General features: G+C 44.2%; 1 protein-coding gene across 1 annotated transcript in view; it reads right to left on the bottom strand.

The window, feature by feature from the left end:
- The window catches only part of TPH2 (tryptophan hydroxylase 2), a 96,925-nt gene that overhangs the window by 42,459 nt on the left and 30,976 nt on the right, over nucleotides 1-23,490 (bottom strand). Inside the window, exons 6-7 of the mRNA XM_004752418.3 lie at nucleotides 21,631-21,827; nucleotides 16,795-16,930 (exon numbers count right to left, since the gene is read on the bottom strand). Of these exons, the coding sequence (XP_004752475.1) occupies nucleotides 16,795-16,930; nucleotides 21,631-21,827 (333 nt within the window). The remainder of the gene's footprint in view (nucleotides 1-16,794; nucleotides 16,931-21,630; nucleotides 21,828-23,490) is intronic.

The following is a 23,490-nucleotide window of genomic DNA, read 5'->3' as shown; positions in this document are numbered from 1 at the left end:
GCAACTATTCGTGGAAGAGGATGAAAGAAAAGAATTTGAAAGAATGAAATCATGCAATATGGCAGAATATACTGCTTCATTAAGAATGAAAGTCTCCGGGGACGCCTGGGTGGCTCAGTGGGTTAAGCAGCTGCCTTCGGCTCAGGTCATGATCCCAGCGTCCTGGGATTGAGTCCCACATCAGGCTCCTTGCTCGGCGGGGAGCCTGCTTCTCCCTCTGCCTCTGCCTGCCATTCTGTATGCCTGTGCTCGCTCTCTCTCCCTCTCTCTCTCTCTCTGACAAATAAATAAAATCTTTAAAAAAAAAAAAAAAAAGAATGAAAGTCTCGGGGTGCCTGGATGGCTCAGGCACTTAAGCATCCAACTCAATTTTGGCTCACATCTTGAATTCAGGGCAATGAAATCAAACCCCATTCCCAGCTCCAGAGTTCAGTAGGGAATCTGCTTGAGGTTCTCTCTCCTCTCTCTCTCTCTGCCCCTTCCCTCACTTCCGCCCATGCTTGCACTCTCCCTCTCTCTAAAATAAATAGATAAATCAAAAAAAAAAAAAAAAAAAAGAGGGCACCTGGATGGTTCAGTGGGTTAAGCCTCTGCCTTCCCCTCAGGTCATAATCTCAAGGTCCTGGAATCAAGCCCCTCATCAGGCTCCTGCTCGGCAGGAAGCCTGCTTCCCTCTACCACCCTCTCTCTGCCTGTCTCTCTGCCTACTTGAGATCTCTGTCAAATAAATAAATAAAATCTTAAAAAAAAAAAAAAAAGAATGAAAGCCTGAAGCCAGGTGTCTAATAAAATTACCGATGGAACAGGAGGGATGCCTTTCACCCTGTTATAAGTAGAAATGATAGCATCTCACTAGTTTGTGTCCACTTCTCAGCTCCATGTCCCTGCAGAGACCCTAAAAACCACCAATCAGGCTCAGCGAGTGTGTGTGCACAGCGTGGGCAGTGAGCCCGCCTCTCATGGAGCCAAGGCTTTAAGCGCCTATATTTCAAGACCAGAAGCAAGGTTATCGTCTTTTATGACTGGTGAAGCCGTCTCAGAAATAAACTCTATCCCAGAGTCTTTGGCTTAGACATGGGGTGTAGACAAAGGAGACTGAAGTGCCAAGAAACCCTTCAACCAAATAGCAAAGAAAGATGTTTAATGTTACTAACAAAAGCAATTACTTAACTTCAGTAAGTCTCAATAGTTTCTCTGACACCGAAGGATTTAGAAGCTGGAGTTAACTCTGACTCAGAGACTGAAAGAGGCTCCAGACTTTTGGGAATCTGAAGGAAAAAGGCTATCTTTTCTCCAACCTTTGTATCAGTCAGGTTCTGGTGGGCTGAAATCACGCGGTTTCGCCCTATTTCACAAAGCACAGCTGTTATTATGTCCCGCATATAGAGTAGTTCACGATCCTTCTGTGGGCTGTGTCGTCCACAGCTGGGACCCCTGAGTACCTAATTATGAACAGGTTTCCGAGGTGAGTCCACAACTATTGCCTTATCACACCAGATCGCTCTTAAAAGATTCAATTATTTGGCTATAATTGCACCTGTCAGCACATGCTGCCTCCAATCTCTACATCGGCAAACTTTTCTCTTTTTAACTCGCATCCCTTTGATGCATTTTCGCCTGAATAATGCTTTCAGAAGCCTTTTCACAAAAGCTCTCTGTTCACTGGAAATGTAGGACCTTTCAAAACTGTTAACACTGTAAAACATCATGTCTCCTTTTGAGGGGGAAAAAAAAAAAGAAAGAAAGAGAAAGAAAAGCGAGAGCTGATATCAGACTCTAAACTTTTGCTGCTCTAAATTGGAATCTTTTCTGATAAGCCCCGTTAGGAGGATTTTAAAGCCTGTTGAAATGGGCCCACAGAAGGGCCTGGGCAAAAGGCCTGCGGGGAAATCTTAAATCATTCTAAGAAAGTTGCGATCATCTTGCTGTGGGGAAATAAGGGTCCTGGTTGTTAAGTTCACATTCAAAATGGCATTTTTTCTCCTCTTATCAGTTTTCAAAGCTGACTCCTCACGCTACATGTTGAACAACTCCGTTTTATTTCTGCTGTAAATTAAAGCCTTTAAGAAGCAGTGAGCCAGCATCCGACATTGGCTTCTTATCCCAAATCAGTGCATCTGTCTTTTAAATCATATTGCTATAGGTTTTGTTTGTTCTAAATGACACAGAAGCCAACACAGTAGCTAAATCATGAAGAGAAGGAAAGCAAGACGAGCGGCAAGGGTGGGGAGTTCGCAGGGGTGAAAAGAAGCAGGAGGAAAAGCTGGGAGGCAAAATCGGGTATCTCTTTCAGCTTTCACACAACATTTGGTGGGTGAGTGCAAGTATCGGGGATAACACTCCGGGACGCACTGAGAAGGGGGTGACTTGGTTTGTTTTCACTGCACCAAGGAGATGATAACGGGAATTAATTTCATATCGAGGCAATTCTTCTACAGCGCTTGCCTTGAACCCATATACAGAGTTCCTTTGGTTTAGATTTAAAATAGCATACTGCAAAATCTGGCCCAGATAAAATTCTAGGCAACCCTTATGATCACTCCCTCTTCTATCTCTATCGCCGTGCAGATAAATAGATATGTGGCCCTCTTTCTAAGAAGCAGAGCACTTAGATATCGTCCTGGAGGGAATCTTCTTGATTTTTTCCCCTCTAGGAATCATACGGAAGGCCACCAGTGTTACATTCCTTCACTACAATTTTTTTGAGACTGACAGAAGATACTGTAGTGATCTTTCTTGAAACTTCCTTCAAGAAGCATTTATCGTATGCCTATTCTGTACCAAGCACTATGTTAGGAAACAATACTTAAAAGTAAATAAGACATAATCCTAGAATAACTCTTAGCAGAGTCATGTTATGGTTCCATAAAAGGGCAAACAGCAAATAGTAACTTTCCTGATCCAGGGAGAGACATACTTTCTAGCTCTTACAAGTCCCATAAAAGGGCTGCAAGGGAAACCGTGGCTATGTCTCTAGTTCCCCTATCATCTCAGATAGTTCTTATTTCTGGAATAAATAAGAGATTTTTAATTATTTCCCTGACGCCTCCCAAATCGCACTAAAGATTAAGGGTGCAATATAACAGAATGGTTAAAAGTCTATCTGAAGTCAGATCCAAGTCCATGTTCCATATTCTGCACAGGCAAAGGACTTAGACAAGTTCTATGCAAAAGGACTTTCTTCATCGATGGAAATATTTTATCTCTGCATTGTCCATTGTGGTAGCCCTTTGGCCCAGGTGGCTCCCGGACACTGGAAATGTGGCTTGCGCTACTGAGGAACTACAGTTAGAGTGAATTTGATTTTAATTAATAAATTTAAATAGTCACATCTCTAACATACTGGACAGCACAGATGTCTTGTTTTCTCATCTTTGGAATGGAAATTACATGGGTCCCTATCACATGGAGTTCTTTTTTTTTTTTTTTGAAGAAATTAGATTTTATCTTTTTTTTTTTAAAGATTTTATTTGTTTATTTGACAGAGAGAAATCACAAGTAGATGGAGAGGCAGGCAGAGAGAGAGAGGAGGAAGCAGGCTCCCTGCTGAGCAGAGAGCCCGATATGGGACTCGATCCCAGGACCCTGAGATCATGACCTGAGCCGAAGGCAGCGGCTTAACCCACTGAGCCACTCTGGCGCCCTGATTTTATCTTTTTTTTTTTAAGATTTTATTTATTTATTTGACAGAGAGAGAGACAGCAAGAGAGGGAACAAAAGCAGAAGAGGGAGGGGGAGAAGCAGGCTTCCTGCTGAGCAGGGAGCCCAATGCAGGGCTCAACCTCAGGGCTCTGGGATCATGACCTGAGCTGAAGGCATATACTTAATGACCAAGCCACCCGGGGCCCCTTTCATGGAGTTCTTAAACAATGTAGTAAGATAACACATTGAAAACATCAGTTCCCAACGAGTTATGTATTATTCATCATATTACATTAAATTATACTTACACCAACATCTATTTTGTACTTCAGTAAGGTTGCCCTTTTGGAAGATATTTTCTCACTTAAACAAGAACTTGTAATCTTCTAATCTTCTCCAGGACAGATGTCATGCCATGGTCATCTTTGGATGCCTGACACATAAATAGATGCCCAATTTAACTGTCATTTAACCCAACCAAACAGAGCAGGGATGATGGGACTCCATGGCTCCATAAAGAGGTAAATCCAAGTGCATCCCATGTACAGTTTTCCTAATTTCCGGTGTAGCATCAGGGCATCAGACTAGGTCTGGGTTTTGCTATATCCTAGTTGTGTGACCATAAGGAAATTACCTGACTGCCTTGAACTATGGATTTGCCGCCTGTTAAATGGTGACAGTCCTGCCTACCTCTTAAAGATGAGTGGAATGATGCCAGCCCAACAGAACATGTGTGGGAGAGGCCGGATCCCTCCTTCCTTCTCTTTTGCGATATCTTCTATACCTGTCAACAGACGTAATTCTCTGCCCAGTAGTGAAGATGTCTGACCAGTGGTTGCCTTTTCCTTGCCTAAAATTCAATCACTTTAAATTTCTTCTTCTAGGGCGCCTGGGTGGCTCGGTGGGTTAAGCCGCTGCCTTCTGCTCAGGTCATGATCTCAGGATCCTGGGATCGAGTCCCATATCGGGCTCTCTGCTCAGCAGGGAGCCTGCTTCCTCCTCTCTCTCTCTCTCTGCCTGCCTCTCTGCCTACTTGTGATCTCTCTCTGTCAAATAAATAAATAAAATCTTTAAAAAAAAAAATTTCTTCTTCTAAACTTGCAATTGAAAAATACAAATATTCCCGGAAAAAAAAAAATTCTCCCAGGTCATCTCGGTCTTCCACACCTGAAGGCACAGAAATGGGCTCCCCCTGACTACACGGCACTGAGGGAATGAGAACTGTGGTTCGGGTGCGGCATTAATTTCTAGATCACGAGCACCACACAAGGAAGGCAAACCTTGGAGGGTGGAGGTGGGAAAGGGATCCTGCTTTGAATCTGCAAATATATACGTATTTATATCCGAAAGCTTTACCCCCAGTCACGGTGGGTAACAGCCTAGAAGAACAGAAAGAGCCCCAGCAGGCACTTAGATATAAGCTTGGTTTCAAAATGCACAGGTTTTAAATAATGTATAGTGCTTTTTTTTTTCCATAGAATATCTATTGTTAGAGTGCTTGGGGCTCTTGAGACAAAAGGCCCTGTAAAAAGTCTTAAGGGTTATTTCTGTTTTTAGGCACCTCACAAAACAAGACACAATTTTATGATTGAAAACTCAGGAGTCCAGGTCTAGCAACATACGTGGCCTTGTAACTAGGCTGGAATTTTATGAGGTCCATCAGCCTCCTCATGAATTTAAGAGGAACCAAGAAAGAGTGGACCTATTTGATATTTATATAAAGCTTTTTTTCTCTCTGCAAAGATCAAAGCATTATTTCATTATCCTTCACACAGAGGTTAAGTGGCTTGCCGACAGTCACACTGAGAGCTGATAGCAGGGCCTGGATTTCCAGCAAGCAGCGCACAGGTCCTTCTGCCTGAGGACACAAAGACAGCAGCCTCCTATCTGCATTTCTACCCTGAAGAGAGGAGCTAGCCTCTTTTTCCCAGGGAAAGAGGAGATGCCTCCTCTTGATAAATAGGGCAGGTTCCGCCCTTGTGAAGATCAAAGGAGGAGGGCTTCTAACAAAGACTGGTAGGGGGACCAAACGCTGATGGGACCTGCATAGCTCTAAACTACCTGAGAGACACAGACAGGGCTTAGGGTTCTAGCAAAGCAAAGGCCACCCAATTAAAGGAAGGGTGTTACTGTTGACTCTCTTACATAACATTTATAAATGAGAAAAACCAAGAAAGAAGCTATTCAACTTCACGTGTTACAGGTTTTGAGTTTTCCTGTTTAACGGTAATAACCTTTAGCATGGTTAAACATGGAATAGTGGCTAATCTCACCGTCGCGGACACAGACTACTTGAGTTTAAATCCTGACTTCCTTGCTCCCCACCAGCTGGGTGCCCTTGGGCAAGTTGCTTAACCTTTCTGGGCCTCAGTTTCCTCATCCATAAACTCAGAATAATAACAGCAACAACCCCTCAGAGCGTTGTTATATTAAATGAGTTCAATCCATATACAACACTGAAAATCGTGCCTCGTCCATAAGAGTCAATAAATACATATGTGTTGTTAAGAGAAAAGAAAAAATACTGTTGTCACTTCTGCTCTACCGATATTGTTGCTGAAGTTATCTGTTAGTCTAGAAGGGACGACAATACTTTAGGTCTTAGGGCCTCTGTCTAACGTCTTAACTGGCCCGGGTAGAGCTCAAAACAAATGTCTCCTGAGGGGGACGATGGCTGCTGTGCTGAGGGTGTGAGCTCTGGGTTAAAACTCAGGAAAAGGAAGCCAGATGGGATTGGCTCTCTGAGACCATGCTGTCCTCTGAGACTCGCTAATCCTTACGCTTCTCTGCAATCCTGAATGGCAGCGATGAGAATAGAGCGCAGAGGAGGCCAGGTGGCTAGGCAGGGAAATCGAGGCTGCACCCCCCTGTCCTCTGGGAAGGAGCAAGTTGAAGCTAAACTGATCTCATAGGAATGAAGGTTTAACTCTCTAAAGTTCTGGTTTATCTTCCCAGTGCCGCAGTAAGTCCTTACCCAGACTCGCCTTCAGCCAGGCCAAATATTAAAAACACCTGAGGGGCGCCTGGGTGGCTCAGTCGTTAAGCTTCTGCCTTTGGCTCAGGTCATGATCTGGGAGTCCTAGAATCGAGCCCCACACCGGGTTCCCTGCTCATCGGGGAGCCTGCTTCTCCCTCTCTCTCTGCCCCTGCTTGTGTTCCCTCTCTCGCTGTGTCTCTCTGTCAAATAAATAAATAAAATCTTTTTTTAAAAATGATAAAAATTTTTTTAAAAAAATAAAAACACCCGAGACAGTCAGGGCTTACGTCAGACAAATCCTCATGCCCAGAACCTCTCAGATGGCAGCAAGGAGGGAAAACTGAGACTGGAAAGATCTTCTTTTTCCTCTCATTACAGACCTAGTGAGAGGCATCTGTTAGATCACGAGAGGGGCAGCCAAATTTTCTTATAAATGTGGAAGCCTACATCTTTACCTGCTGATATTATTACTTAACAAATGAGAATTCATGTCTGAGCCACAAGAAAATAAATGACATCTTCTGCCAGTTTTAGGGAGGGTTCTGTTCTAATAAGCAAGGGCTAAACATAAAATCCATTTACTTAGAAACAGATGAAAAACTGTCAGAAATAATTCACTTTTATTTTTCTTGTAAAATTAAAATGCAGCACCAATTATAAGAAAAATCACCTGAAGGCAAAGCCTTTTTTTAAACTTTAAACAGTTATATTTAAAAATAACATTAATTGCCCCTAAAATGTTCAACGGCAACAAGAAAGAATTTCTCGATTGCAAAGGCATTCGGTGGTATTATGGCAACAGACGTTGCAATATTAGTCAAGGGCGTCACAAATTATTTCCTAATGGTGGAAGTTTGCCCTTTGATTTGAAAAGTGACATACCAGGAAAGAGCAGAAGAAAATAAACCCCCATCACTCTGTGTTGAATGATCGATCATGCCGACAGAGCTCAGAGTCAGGGACTCCCTGACTGAAGAAGCTTATGCTATGTTGAGCCAAGTGTATTTTTGTTACTAGTATGTTAAGCCCAACATTGGAAAATAAAATACAATGAATATTTTTAAACATTTTCACTGAAACATTGTTTAAAGGGATTCCTGGTGCAGAATCACGTTATTACTCTGGCAAGGGTTCTTCTGGAAAGACAGATATTGTACAGGCTTGACCTCAAAAAACTGACCTCAAAGAATGTAGGTTTCTATTTAGAATTCCTGGTTGCTTCTCCCTGAGCAATAGACAATGGGGGAAAGCCTGTGCTATGGATGTGTATTTCACCATTGCCCTGGACAAACTTTAAAGTTTCAAAGCACACCCAGTGCAGAACCATGAGGAATCTGGCCACCTCCGTCCAGAAATCTAGATCACAGTAGATTTGGCCTATATTGAGAAGAACAAAACCAGATTATATAGGAAAATATATATATATAATATACTTTTATATATAATATATAATATTTATACATATATAATTATTATATTGTTATTATATTTATAAATATATACTAAAATATATTTTATATATGATATTATATATATCATATATATATTACATATATATATTATATATATGATGAATGCCTTAGAAAATAGGGTCTGCTTGCCCTACCCTTCTTCATTCCTAAGATTTCAGTCAATCCACACAGCTTCTGAAGGAAAGCATAAAATTTGGCCCCCAGAGAATAGAACAGTTTTCTTCAGCTATACATCTCAATAACAAGCTCTGTGTTTCTAAGGTACCACTGGGCATTGGGACTATGGAAGGCCCTGGAAATCATATACACAAGTACATGTGCACAGGCAAATTAAGCTGGCAGGTGCTCAACCTCCACCTTGCACAAAACACATTCAAGAAATCTGTAGAAACTATGAAGAATAGAGACCACAAATCCCTTCAGAGGAAAGGCCTAGGGGAAAAAAAAGGCAAAAGACTTAAAGCACAAATAGGGAGAGGGGAACATAGACCACATCTGAAAATCCAAAACACCTTCTGGAAACCAGAAGCCTGACGTCAGAGACCAAACCAGAGAGGGAGGGACAGGTCCCTCCCTACAACTTGCTTCTCTTCCCAGTATGCCTCCTAAATTGACTCACCGCCAGTCCAGCAAGAAGCTTTGAGAGACAAATCCACCAGAGACAATTCCACTACCTCTCTGGTGGTCCATACTCCTCTCTGGGGGAGGGTTACCCACTCATACCAGATGTGGACGACACACCCATGCACATGGCTGCCCCTGGGGGGCCTGCATCAGTGCTTTCCTTCCAGAAGATGTCAATCTCAGCAAACTTCTTAATGCAGTAATTTAGGTATTAGTTCAAATAGAATTTAGAACATGTTACAGAATGACATTCTTGTGAAAGCTAGGGCCATGAGCTTCCCTGCCTTTTAAGTGGGACAATATTTAGGATTAGTTACCCAAAGGGGAGAAAATATACTTTTTTAGCACCCTGAAAAGTGCAGTTTCATTCCTTCTCTCTCTCCCTCTCTTCCCTCCCTTACTCTTTTTCTCTGGTTTGACTAAGGGGGAGGTGGGGACAACTTGCACATTTCCTTTTGTCCCTCTTCTTCAGCTTCACAGTGAATAATCACCTTCTTATTCTGAAACCATCTTTCTCCCAAAACAAAAGAGAGCAGCAGAATACGTTTCCCCTTACTGGGCACATGGAAGAGAGGGCTTCCAGCCCTCTCAGCTGCAGTGGCTGCCCATAACCCCACCCGCAAAGCTTCAGGATTTCACCTGAAGACACTGAATATGCAAAAATGCCTTAATCCTGGAAAGGTGTCCAGATCAGTCCCTGAAATCCAAGTAAAGCTACTGGGGAGGGTGGCGGGCACTCCCCAATATAGGGCTGTAGCCTTTCAGAAAGAGGTCTGACCACCCCAGCCTGCAGGCCCAGGACTTCCAATAACTCCACAGCACTTAGTCCTCTGTACTCCCTCCCTCCATGGATCTCAGGTTGGGTCTCTGAGTAGACCCTGAGCCTGACACATCCTGGTGGCAGTGCCATTCACGGCTTCACCCGCCAAGGACTCAGTTCTCACCTTATGTGCCAGGTTTAGGGATCCCCTGCAACCTTGGTCTGATCTCCTTGTTTCTGCATTGCCTTATTAACTGACTTTGGTTTCCTTATAGTCCTATGAAGGAGACTGAGACATGAACAGATAATAACTACTCTGCATTGTAAGTACCAACATAGAAGGCAAAGTGTTACAGGAACACCGAGCTCTGCCCAGACAAATTTCCACAGAGAAGGCTGTGACTGAGCTCTAACCCTAGAGAATTAAGAGGATTTTACTGGAGTCACTCCAGGCCAAATGAACTCCCTGCACAAAAGGGTGAAGGCATGAACCAGGAGGATCACTGGGATGGTGAGAAGTTCGGTGAGGCTGGGGCATGCGGTTTTGGAGGAGGCAAAAGAGAAGCAGAAGATATGGTTTGATGAGATCAGACTTTATTCTCTATTTGCAACAAAAAACAACAAGTTAAACAAGGGAATTCTATACTGCATTTGTGTTTCAGAAAGGAAACAGGGTCTACAGACTGCTTCAAAGAGAAAATAAAGCAGTAATTAGGGGCACCTGGGTAGCTCTGTTGAGGCCTGGGGTCCTGGATAGAGCCCCATATTGGGCTTCCTGCTCAGCAGGGAGACTGCTTCTCTCTCTTTCCTTCCCTGACCCACTCCCCCTCTCTGTCCCCCTGCTTGTGGGCTCTCTCTCTCTCTCCCTCTCTCTCTTAAATAAATAAATAAAATCTTTAGGAAAAAAAAGAAAGAAAACAATAATTGGTACAGACCAACAACGTTAACATGACCCATCAAATTTCTTCTAGAACAGTGATTCTCCCTGGGAGCAGTGTTGCCCCCCTCAGGGGACATTTGGCAATATGTGCAGACATCTGTGGTTAAGTGGAAGGGTGCTCTTGACATCTAGTGGCTAGGGGCCAGACATGCTCTTAATCATCCTACAATGCACAAGACAGCCCCCACAACAAAGAATTAGCTGGCCCAAAATATCAATAGGGCTGAGGAAGAGAAATCCTCTTCTAAAAGATGAGGTGGCCAGAGGGTGTGAGAAGACACAGCCACTGTGGATTTCCCCAAGAGGCAGAGAGGAGACGTGGAGATGGTGGACCTTCTCAAATGACCCTTCTGCTACCATTCATGGGCCAGGTCATGCTCACACACCTAGGCGACTTGGAACTCTGTATCTTTCCCTCTCATTCCTCAGAGTGAGAAGGACTCTTTTTTTTTTTTAGATTTTATTTATTTATTTGACAGAGAGATCACAAGTAGGCAAAGAGGCAGGCATAGAGAGAGGAGGAAGCAGGCTCCCTGCTGAGCAGAGAGCCCAATGCGGGACTCGATCCCAGGACCCTGAGATCATGACCTGAGCCGAAGGCAGCGGCTTAACCCACTGAGCCACCCAGGCGCCCCAAGAAGGACTCATTTTTATTATTATTTCTGGAACATTATTATATTTTATATATATATAATATTATATATTCTGGAATAATAATTGTAAGGGCCTATTTAGCCAGAGGGATTCCATCTGGTTAAACAGTGATTTTGTTGTTTATGCAGTAAAACTTAAACTGACCCTGCCCACCCCCCCAGAGGAACCTACTTAAAAGCAAGTCCAGAAAACCAGTAAAATATGGTCACCAGTCCCAGATAACAGAGCCCAAATATAAGGGTGGGTCAGGTCAGGTAGAGATAACAGAACCCAGATGCAGAGATGAGTCAGGCCAGGAGGAGACATCCAATCAGTGGGGTGCACATACTGTCTCCCTAGCTACCAAGGAGTATGGGCCTTGCCTTTTGGGTGCCTTTTGGGCGCCCAAAATTCTGACCAAGGTGATAGGCTAATTCAAATAGCTACTATGGGGTGAACTGTAATTCAGTTGGCCACCCGTGTTTGACCAACCATGACTATGCAGCTTTCTCTGTGTGTTGCAATCTTATTGGCCATCTGTGTGTGGCCAGGCCCAACCACATGGCCTTTGCTCTATAAAAGTTAGTCTGTAAGGCAGGGAGGGGTCGCCCTCTCTGTAAGAGGTTGGTTTGATTCTCTATGCTTGGCGCAAAATAAAACTTTGTTTGACCTTCGCTTTGTATCAGCCTCGCTCCTTTGATTACGGACCTAACAATAATATTATTACTTCTGGAATAACCTTGAATTTGACCCAATTGATTTACATAAAGGAAATTATTTACACACTTCAATACTCCATTAGGGGCAAAGTTACATGTGATCACAGCTGATCAAAGCAGACAGCCATGCAACAACAAAGTGCAGAATCACAGCCCTGGCCTCGGGCGCCGAGGAAGGGGGGAAAGATGGCTCTCCACTTCTAGCAAAATCAGTGGCCTTTCAGTCTAGGTAGAAACACATGGAAAAGCAAGTCCTCCCACCAAGAAAATCAAGAGTCATTGACTCTCCACAACTTTCACTGCTGTCCGCTGGGCCAGAAAACTTTCTCCGGGGAACCAATCCAATCTGCCAGCACTTTTTAAATTAAAGTCTCACTCTCTGGCCAAGTTTAGGGAATACAAGAGTCTTTCTAATGTAAATTGTGAATAACAGGCCAAAGACACATTTAAAACCCAATATTTGTTGAAAGCTAGGATCTCAAAATATATTCTCCCCAGACTGAAAAGGAAAATAAAATTCTTTTTTGCAGATAATGTCTTTTGGGGGCTTTCCCTCTCATTTATACTGGTGTCAGGCATCTTCTTCGAGGGCTCACCTATGTCCCATTAGCGCTGCCTCCAGGACAACAGTCCAGCAATTGAAGGCAGTTACTTGGAAGCAGAGTACAAGCACCAAACACAGGGGCCAAGTTGAACTTCGCAAATTGAAGAATCTGCCCTCTCCTTGCTTTTCAATTGAAGAAATGGGGTTTCATTACAAAGACAATGCCTGGAAAAGTGCTTGGGCAGGAAACAGCACTCCCAGCATGGGGTCCCATCCATTCAATGCTGCAGGTGGGAAGGGATTTCGGAGGAGGTGATACCTCTGGATTAAAGGGCTCTTTACAGAGAATTGTGTCTGCATAGTGTATTTCTGGAAGGTGCAGGGGAAACTGGCAGCAGTGGTCACCTCTGGGGAAGTGAAGTGGGTGTAAGGGAGCAGGGAAGGTTGTTCATGGTACGTTTGAAATTCGGAATCATGTACGTGTATTACCTACTCATAAAATAATAATTTTTAAAAACGAATGAAACTTACACACACACAAAACAGATGAATGCCATAAAATCCGCTCTCCCAAAAAAAGAGTCTGTTCAAACAAACCCAAGTAGGTGAATCCCATGTTTTCACCCTCTGACTTAAGCCTCGTCGTGTCTGGGTAGTGATGGGAGTTGTTGGACTGGCAGAAAGGGCTACTTAAGATGGCGAAAGTTCCCACCACAAGACCTGAGCTCGGACAGGAGAACAAAGGCCCAAGCGAGAATCTGAGACCCCCGCCCCCGGCTCCAGCGGACCAATGGGACCCCGACGAGCAGGTGAGATACCTGAATAAGGGAAACTTGCCAAAAGACCCCTGAGCTCCCCTCGAGACCCCTTAAAAGCCCCCTCCTCCCTGCTTTGGGCGCGACTTCCACCCCTCTGCTTTCCAGAGTCACGGAACCTCGCCCGAGGGTGCCCGTTTTCTCCTGCTGCAACTTTCCTGGCTCCCCTTCTCCTGAGCCCTGAAACTTCGCCGGAGAGTGTTTTTAATAAATCTTGCCTTGACCCACTTTGCCTGGTGTTGTGTTTATCTCGCCGAAAAAACTTTACAGGAGTCATGGAAGAGAAAAACACTCACATCTATAGTGGGAGCTTTAAATTCACTTCTGAACTCCCGACACTTATTTCTACTATCAGGGACTTTTCCAGGACACCCTATCCCTGAGCACCTCAAAAATAACGCATCCCAAAGCCAAATCCTCCTCTTCTCTTTCCTCCTTTCTACCCTCTTCTCTCCAACACTGACCCTGCTCCAATAGCCTCAGTCATTATTAGAAAGAAAGAAAGAAAAAAAAAAAAAAAACCCAAACTACCACTCGGCTTCTCAATCTAAAACCTCAGTGTTACCTTGAGGACCCTCTCCTCACCCTCGTTATAGTCACCAAATATTGTTAATTCCATCACGATGCTGTTTTCAAATAGATGACCTCTTGTCCTATCTCACTGACCTTTTCTAGTTCAAGAAACTATGAACTACATTCCTTCACTGGAACGGGAGCACCTGCTGGTTTTCCAAATAGTTCATTTTTTTTTAAGATTTTATTTATTTATTTGAGAGAGAGAGAGATCACAAGTAGGCAGAGAGAGGAGGAAGCAGACTCCCCGCTGAGCAGAGAGCTTGATTCAGGGCTCGATCCCAGGACCCCAGGATCATGACCCGAGCTGAAGGCAGAGGCTTTAACCCACTGAGCCACCCAGGTGCCCCTAGCTCATTCTTTACGCTTCCCTACCCACCACCCCCGCCCCTCCCCGTCTTCTTTCTCGGACACAATTATCCCATCATGCTTCAGAACCTTGGATAGCTCCCTAGTGCCTCCGGAATTTAGCCCACATGTCCTAGTTCGACAAATGATCCCTTACACTGTGGCCTGAAGAAAACATGCCACCCCTAACACGTACCCTATGCTCTGGCCACTCTGGTGTCACCAGCCTTGCTCATTTATGCCTCTTTCAAGCCTCCAAACTTTCACTTGCTGTTTCCTTAACTTGAAAGCTTTCCCCTTCCTCCCCGCCCTGCCTTAGGCAAAAACAATTTCCTATTCTCCCCCTTCCAGACCCCTACTCAGTTTATACCCTCTCTGAAAAGCCTTTTCAGGACTGCTTCCTCCTCTGTACTTCTCTAACACTTTGCACACACCCTCGTCATCACCCCAGCCACACTCTTTCGTAATTAATTATGTTTCTTTCTCCCCTGCCAGAATGTGAGCTGCTTTAAGAAACAGCTGCTATATTTTATTCATCTTCGAATCCACTGCACCTCCCTGCTAACACTGCCCATAAATGTTTGCTGAATGAATTGGCTGAAAGTACTTTGGTAAGAATGTAACACATTATCCCAAAATTTTATAGACCTCTGTGGCTAAAATCTCATTTCTTTGCCCTCTCTCTCTGCATACCTATTGGCACGCTATCACAGGTCCCTGGGGGGCCAGTTATTCAAAAGGAACTAACAAAGTGCCTGCTATTTGTAAACAGGGCCATTTGTAAACCCTCTGAGCTAGATTTAGAGATTGCCTTTCTAACGCTGACAATGCTCCTTTGAGTACTCACTCCACTATAAGAAGCATTTCTTTTCTGAATGTCTTGAGTCCTATAAGTAACCTTTGTTTACCCTGAAAACACTTTCCAGGAAGCTGAAAGTAGTCCAAAAAAAAAGCAATGTAGTGACCTGGCAGGGACCTATCTGGTCAGTGAGCTTCTGGCCTGCCTAAGAGGAGAAGGGGAGATTCAGGGACTCTACTTCCACCACCAGAGGCTACTCAACCACTTGAACTTCCAAGGACTCTCTGCTCCCCAGGGAAGATCGTGGAAGTCCATTAATACAAAATTATTCTAAGTAAGCATCACAAGGGAAGTGATAACCCCAGTGTCCTGAAGAACAGTAGGTAACAAATTCGGGTATGATTAGTGGTAGAGACTCATTCAGATGGAGCCCAAGGGGGCAGAGATCCAATGATAACTTCCAGCTTCAGAGTCTTTGGCTCTTGCTCTACCAGGAATATTCCACCAGGAGGTATTTACATTGAGGTCTCTGCTTGAATGTGACCTCCCAAGAGGTTTCCCTGATGACTCAATCCAAAAGAGCACCGTCCATTACTGGTCATCTCCTCACCCTGCTTTATCTGTCTTTCCAGCATCTTGAGCACATCCAAGCACTGGTAACTGATATCATCTTGCCTATGTGTTTGTATGCTGCCCACTGTCTCCCACTCCCACTCATTCACCCCAGAGAGCAGAGACTTGTCTTGTTCCTAGACCAACCAAGCACATAGTAATCTCCCCATAAAGGTTCATTCATTTTCTCTAAAAAAGCATGCAAAGAAATATTCAAGTAGCTGATGATTTCATCAAAAACGTAAGACCCAAGTTAAAATGTTTAAAGTTAGCAAGGCTAAATACATGTGATAGATGGATGACGGGGAAAGCAAATGACAGGTTTGCTGAGGAAGGAGTGGTTGTGCATGGGGATGGATGGCAAGGGAGTATTTCCCAGAGAAGATGAGATGCATGTCGAGCTCAAAGGCACTGGAAAGTTCAGTAAGCTTAAGAAAGCAGGCCAGTGTCTCACCCTGGGAGACGATACAGTCCTTGTGTGATGAGGCCAAATGATTAACACATGAGGGTTCACAGCTTATCCAACACTTGGCCACCCACTGTCTAGGAGAGAAAGGATAAAAGCCCCTGAGGTAGAGTCTCTCCAGGAAAGCTGATAGAGTCAAAGAAGAATCACAAATCCCATATATATCTAGAAGTGATGGGTTGGACTAGAGGAGTGTTCAAGAAACAAAGACGGCACGAAGAGCATAGCACAACGCTCTTGGTTTTGGGGAGGGATGAGAAACAATAAGGGAGAAGAAATCAGTAATGAGCCTTGAGAAGTGCCTTGTTGGGCCTGTATGAACGCCCTTAACTCACGAGAGAGGGTGTGAGTCCTGGCTGTGCCAACGTTGACTTATCCCTTTGTGCCTGCCTCTCCTCATCAGTAAAACCGGAAATAATAAATAATTTACACAAAGGGACTACCGTGGGGATTAAGTGTGTTGATGAGAACAGCCCCCTGGCATGTCAGGCTTGTCCTTATCGTTAGGATTTTGAGAGCCCTGATTCTTTAAACTCAACATTGATTTCATGGTCTCTATGGATCGTAGCTTTATACAAATTACCCGTTTTAAGGAGCAATATCATCAACAGCTTGGCCAAAGCAAAAGGTTCTGTGTTGGGATAAAGTTAGAGAGACAAACCGAAGTGAGCGTACTGGAGGACTGTGTCCCCTGCTGAGGAATCCAATCTTTCAGTGAGCACTGGCCTCTTTGGGTGAGCACGCTAGCTCTTGGATGAAATTATTTTGCAGGTAAAAGAGGGCCTGAGTAGCTTTCAAGTAGAGTGAGCATGGGCCGCTTAACAGAGCAGTGGGCCCCATCCAGCCTAGGAATGCCATGTGGGTACTCACGGTTCTGGGGTGTAGAGGGGGTCTGAGCCATGCCGGACGTACTGGGTACAGTGGAACACCCTGTAGGCCAGTCCCGCCAGAAAGTCTCGTGGACTCAGGTATCCAGCCACCGGCCTCACAGTGAAGCCCGATCTTTCTGAAATGACAATGGAAAGAGCCAACTAAACATTAACTGAATAGGACTTGAGGGTCCAAGCAGGGTGTCCTATTATTTATACGGACATCCTAGAAACAAAGTAATCAAGGTCTTTAAAACCCTTGACAGTTGAATGACATCTATGGTTAATAGCTATCACGTTTGTGGCTTCTGATTACTAAAATATACTCCGGCATGATGGTTTCCAGGGGAACAAGACATTCATTAAAATGGAAAGAAAGGTGAAAAAAAAGATGTTAAAGATTTAAATTCAGAAGCTGAATCAGGATAAGAAAGCTCAAATTCACAGCACAAGATTACAATTAAAGTGATGTTTACCACATATTACCTGGTATCTTTCTCAAAGACACACCCATACTGTCTGTCTATGTAAAGTTCACCCACAGCTAAATCAGCCCCCTCACGAGCCTTGTGGAATCAGTTCACACTATGGCTTTCTATTGTCAACACCCGCTACCTCCCTCATTCCACGTTGCTGTTTTCTGTGATATTATGAAAACAATCATATTAATTACTATCATTTGAAGACGTACACTAAAGCTCTACATGCTTTATTGGCTTCTGGGAGGAGGAGACAAAAGAAGCAGAACTCAACACGATGTATAGCTTTGATGTATGAAGCTGCCCTATACAACTAACCCAATTAGGCTGGGGGTCATCAGTGTTCTTGGTTTAAGGGCTACCTAACGCTTGCTTGTGGTGACAGCCCAGGAAATTTACAACAGAAGAGCTACCCTTATCTCTGACACCAGCATCGTGAAGGCTCCCATTCTGAATACCTCGTCTCATTAGGAGAGCATCTCAGAATGGTTAGAATGGTTTTAAAAGGCAAGGACCAATTAAGCTTATAAATCCCATCCTGGGATTTCTGGTATCTACGTGAAAAATATTCCTGTTCTCAGGCCTCCTCAGACCCATAATTCTAACAATATTATGCTCATTCTAAAAGCTTTTACTTTGGATTGTTCCCTACTGAATATCAAAAAGATAAGTGTACTTTCTTATTTTTCTATTTTATGTCAATTAAACCAGTATATCCCACATGAGGGACCTGAGGGGTGATACATGGAGAAATGTTCTTTATTTGAAGTTATATATCTTATTTTTACATAATTTTTTAAAAAAATATGTAACTAACACATCAAGAACTTTGAATGTGTGGATATCATTGCTTTAGAAGTTTCCTTTTTAAATATATTGGGCATTTAAAAGCGAGTCAGTCAAAAAATAATAAAATAAAATTAAAAAAAAAACGCACACATTTACTTGCTATGTGCCAATGAATGATGCAGACTGAGCTCCCCGTGTCCAGCTCACAGAGGTCTTGAAAAATAACAGCAAGAACAATAGCAGTAATAATCAAGACTCTGCTATGCTTAAAATGTGTCAAGAAATAACTTTAGGGGGCGCCTGGGTGACTCAGTGTATTGAGTCTCCAACTCTTGCTTTGGACTCAGGTCGTGAACGCACAGGTCATGAAACAGAGCCTTGCCTTGTTCTGTGAGAAATCTGCTTGAGGTTCTCTCCCTCTGCCTTTCTTCTAACTCCTTGCACACACATGCTCTCACACTCTCTCAATAAATAAATAAAATATTAAAAAAGAAAGAAAGAAAGATATAGGGTCACCTGCATGGCTCAGTCAGTTAAGTGTCTGCCTTAGGCTCAGTAATGATCCCAGGGTCCTGGGATTGAGCCCCTCATTGGACTCCCTGCTCGGCGGGAAGCCTGCTTCTCCCTCACCTTCTCCCTGATGCTCCCCTTACTAGTGTTCTCTCTCTCTCTCTCTGTCAAACAAATAAATAAAATCTTTAAAAAGTTAAAAATTAAAAAAGGAAATTAATGGGGCACCTGGGTGGCTCAGTGGGCTAAGCCTCTGCCTTCGGCTCAGATCATGATCTCAGGGTCCCCAGACAGAGCCCCACATTGGGCTCTTGGCTCAGCAGAGAGCCTACCTCTCCCTCTCTCTCTGTCTGCCTCTCTGCCTACTTGTGATCTCTGTCTGCCAAATAGATAAATAAAATCTTTAAAAAAAAAAATTAAGATTTTTTAAAGAAATAACTTTAGGGCTTCTAGGTATATCAATATCAGTTAGTGTCCCTTCCCAACCACATTTTGAGGTAGATAAAATGACAATCTCCATTTGCAGAGAAGAAACTGAGGCACAGAGAGGTTATGAGAACTCATCTGAGGTCACACAGCCAAGACCTGGCAGAGTGGGGACCCAGCACAGGCATTCTGCAGCCAGAGTCCACGCTATACCATATGGCCTCTCATAAAAATATTAAGTTGGGAGACAGATGTGGCAAAAATTATGGGATGGTATTCTAATTACTGGGGTTTGGGAAACAACGCAGTAAAAATCAATTCCCATATATGAGTAATCAAGCCCATGGTAAATCTATAATATGCACATAACTGTGGGAAACAAAAAGGGACACGCCAGAGGCAAGGCCGTTAGGGAGAACATAAGCCACTTAAACAACATAAGGCATTATGTAATTAGGCACTAATTAAGCAACACTGATTAGTGGTCTCAGTCTTTTTCCTGTTGTAAGAAATATCATGGATGGTGTTTACACATGGGGCTCTCCCATTGCGCTGGACGTGGTTCCATATACCGGCTCTCAGACCCTGCCTCCTTCTCCCCTGATACGCCCATGATCTCAGAGGAACTCTGAGAGGAAAAGATTGTGGGGACTGTTAGGATCAGGATTCAGAGAGGAGACAGGACTTGCTCTGAGTCTTAAAGAATAGGTAGAATTTGATAGGTGGAGGAGGGAGGATTTTTCTAGCAAGGGAGAGAACCACAGAACCTGGGCAAAGGTATGGAGAGCCCACAGGTAGAATGGAGGGTTTGCACGGCGAAATCGTCGAAGCACACCATCTGGGAAAGCCAGGTTGGAGCCTTGAGTTGAGGCTGAGCAGTTCAGAACAGGATCATATAAACCAGAGATCAGCAAACTATGGCCCATAGTCCAAATCCAGTTTGTTGTGTGCACCCCATGAGCTAAAAATACTTTTTAGATTTTTTTTTTAACGGTCACACTTAAATAGTTATTGAAGTACTGACAGAAGAGCCTCCATTTGTCTCTTGGCCCACAAGAACAGAAAAGAAAAAAAAAGTCTAACCCCAGTAAAAATCAAAGGGGAACCACTGGTAGCTTCTGAGCAGAGATGTCTGGAAGGAAGTGATACTTTAGGAAGCTTCATCTGGAAGCAGAGGACAAGAGAGTGGAGGGGAGAAAATACGGACATGAAAGTTGTAGAACAGGGACCTCAGTCTGGGTGGTGGCAGTTGGCAGGCTGACAATGAGTAGCAAAGCTAGAAGTGGCCCCACGTGGAGGCTGCAGCAAGCTGAGGCATAGCCTCCGAAGATGCCCATGACCTCACACCCTGGACTTTAGCAAAATGGGCTTTGCAGGTCTGATTAAGTTAAGGATTTTCAGATGGGGCGATTATCCCGGATTACTCAGGGGATGTCTGAGATAATCATGAGGATCCTCATAAAAGGGACACAGGAGGGTCAGAATCCGAGGAGGAGACGTGACGAAGGAAGCAAGAGGATGGAGCCACGTAAGGAAAAGGCCAGGAGCCAAGGAAGGCAGGTAGACTCCAGAAGCTGAAAGAGGCAAGGAAACAGAACCCTTCGGAAGGAATGCAGCCCAGCCAAGACCTTGGTATTAGACTTCCCATCTCCAGCACAGTAAGATAATACATTTCTCTTATTTAAAGTCACAAAGTTTGTGGTGTTGTCTTATAGCAGCAATAGGAACCTAAAACAAAGACTGATTACCTAGTGGAGAGGGTGGGGAGGAATTCAGAGGGGCTCCTGAGAGGTGGGCCTGAGGAGTCTAGAGAATAAAGTGTTACAGATGGAGGGTAGGCAGGCGAGGAAGGCAGTTCCGGGAAAGAAGAAGGGCAGCGAAGGTTTTGCTTTTACAACTGCTACACTTGAGACGGGGGTAGAGGAAAGAATGGAGAACCCGGGACGCAACCCCAGGGAAGCTAAGAGGAGGAAGCAGGGCCACCAAGAAACCGGGCTTCCTGCTGCCACTCCTACAAGTTTCCCCCGTTGCTGTCCCAGGAGAGCCAGTGAGGAGAGTGACCACACAAGGACATGAACTTGAGCTGACACTGTGTCTCATCTAGTTGCCTACTGTATCAGGCATGAGAATAGCCCCTGGCGTATCACGTATATATAAAAATATTTCTTTGATTAACTGACTGGTTTCCCCCAAAGGAAAGTCACTAGTGTTCAACATTATCCATGATATTTCTTATGCAATACTAATTTTTAACAAAGCAAATAAAATGTCACCTTCGAGGTCATTCCATTCCCACGTAGCCCCACAGAGTAGTTCCTGGATCAGAAAGAGCTCAAAGCTGAACTTGCCAATAACCTTTGGGGTTTACCGCCTAGAACAGCCAACCACGAGAGAGCCCACCAAAGCCCCTGAGCGGTGTGAACAGCGGAGTCCCTCTCCCTGCCCACGGTCTCTGCTCTGCTTCCCGCAGGTGGCCCTGGGGAGTCAATGGTTCAGTGCTCCTCTCTTTAAATCAAAGGGAGTGTTTCTTTTTTTTTTTTTTGTAGAAAGGGCCGTTTCTGCACCATGTGTCCTTGGGAGACAAGCAAGGATGCTGGCTAGGAAGGCAAGAGACAGCCTGTGTGAAGACCTACCTTTCAGAAACACGGAGACATCTTGGAGTTGAGGCACATTGTCCTCCCGGTAGCCGCAGTATTTAGTCAGCAGAGGGAAGTTTTTCAAATACTCCCGACAAGCATGAGTGGGGTAGAGCTTGGAGAGCTCGCGGAACACGACACCCCACGTCTTCGTTTCTTCCTCTGTGTACTCCACCCTGGGGATGGGCTGGCCGCTGGGCGGGAGAGAAGACCAGTGAATGACTCGAGCTCTGGAACAGAGTTAAACATCTCATTGCATACCTACCATTAGTCAAGTTCTTGCAAAGTGGGACATTGAGTGTCTGAAAGGATCCCATGCAGAATTATTTTTTAAATAAATGGTAACTTTTAATTTTGTATATTTGGACTTCCATACAAATGATTTGGTTAATTTACATCTTCACACAACCCTATGGAAATTTGACAAGACTTATGTACTTACACTGAGATCAGTAATGAATAAGAGCTCTGGGTTGGAAGAAACTGGTTTGGGTACAAAGCTATGCTCTGGAAGCCTTTTCTGTAGTCACCTACTGAAGTCAATAAACAGATGTTGCCTCTAGAAAATGAAATTGCCTGTGGGTTCTCTCTGTCCTTGTGGGGAAACCGCCCCAATCTCCAAGTGTAATTTTAAGATTTTTCGTTCAGTGAGTAAAATGTCTGGGAACTATGAAAAACAAACAAACAAAAAAAACTATACTGAATTCTTGGGGTGCCTCACTGGCTCAGTAAATAGAGCATGTGACTCTTGAATTCAGGGTTGTGAATTTGAGCTCCACATTGGGTGTGGAGGGTATATAAATATAAAATCTTTAAAAAAAAAAAAAAAAGCTGGGGTGCCTGAGTGTCTCAGTTAAGCCACTGCCTTCAGCTCGGGTCATGATCCCAGGGTCCTGGGATCGAGTCCCACATCAGGCTCCCTGCTTGGCGGGGAGCCTGCTTCTCTCTCTCCCTCTGCCTTTCCCTCCACCTGATTGTATTTATTTGACAGACAGAGAGAACACAACCTTTAAAAAATAAATAAATAAACTGTACTTAATTCTAAAGTGAGAACTTTGCACAATGTACAATAGGGGAATTCATTACCCATCATGCTGGGAGGGTCATACATTAAGCTTTCTCACTTTAGCAGAGGGGTCAGAAAACCTCTTCTGCAAAGGTTCAGAAAGCAAACTAAATATCTTAAGTTTTTGTGTGCCACCTGGTCTCAGTCACAACTGTTGAATTCTGCCATTATTTCTCAAAGACAGCCAGAAATGACATGTAAACAAATGAACATCGTTGTATCCTCATCACAGCTGCATTACAAAAACAGACAGTTGGCTAGAGTTGACCTACAAGCCACAGTGTGCCGACTCCTAGGTCAGAATAGTGAGAGGTGGCTCGAGACTGGAAAGGGCATGGAGAGCTTCCTGGAGGAGGCTGAGCCTCATGGGCCAGGTAGGATCTGCAAGTTCCTGGACAGAAAGGTGATGGAAGGAATGTTGTTTTAATAGCAACCAGCAGCCATGAGCAGGAAACAGCTTGGGGCGTGGGGGGGAGGTGTCGGAGGGGGGGGGGGGTGATGGACAGTAGAACAAAGGCAGTATGGACATGTGCTTTTGCAAGCTATTGTTTGACAGACCTGAATCTGAATTTAGCCTCTGACTAAGAAACCTATTTTAAAAGTGAAATTAGGGTTTTGAAAAACCTCTCAAGACATCCTCAACAGCCACCTGCAGCACTCCTCCCCTCCCCCGCTGCCTACTCCGGCCATGCGGCAGAAGTTCCTTCCCCAGATATATACATACAACATATGGAAGTCCAAATAGACACACATGAAACTAGGAATGCTACCTTGGCCATCTACAGAACCCA

This window comes from Mustela putorius, unplaced genomic scaffold, assembly GCF_011764305.1.
Source record: "Mustela putorius furo isolate JIRA1106 unplaced genomic scaffold, ASM1176430v1.1 tig00537227_pilon_pilon_pilon, whole genome shotgun sequence".
Lineage (NCBI taxonomy): Eukaryota > Metazoa > Chordata > Mammalia > Carnivora > Mustelidae > Mustela > Mustela putorius.
This window is presented reverse-complemented; position numbering and strand designations above follow the sequence as displayed.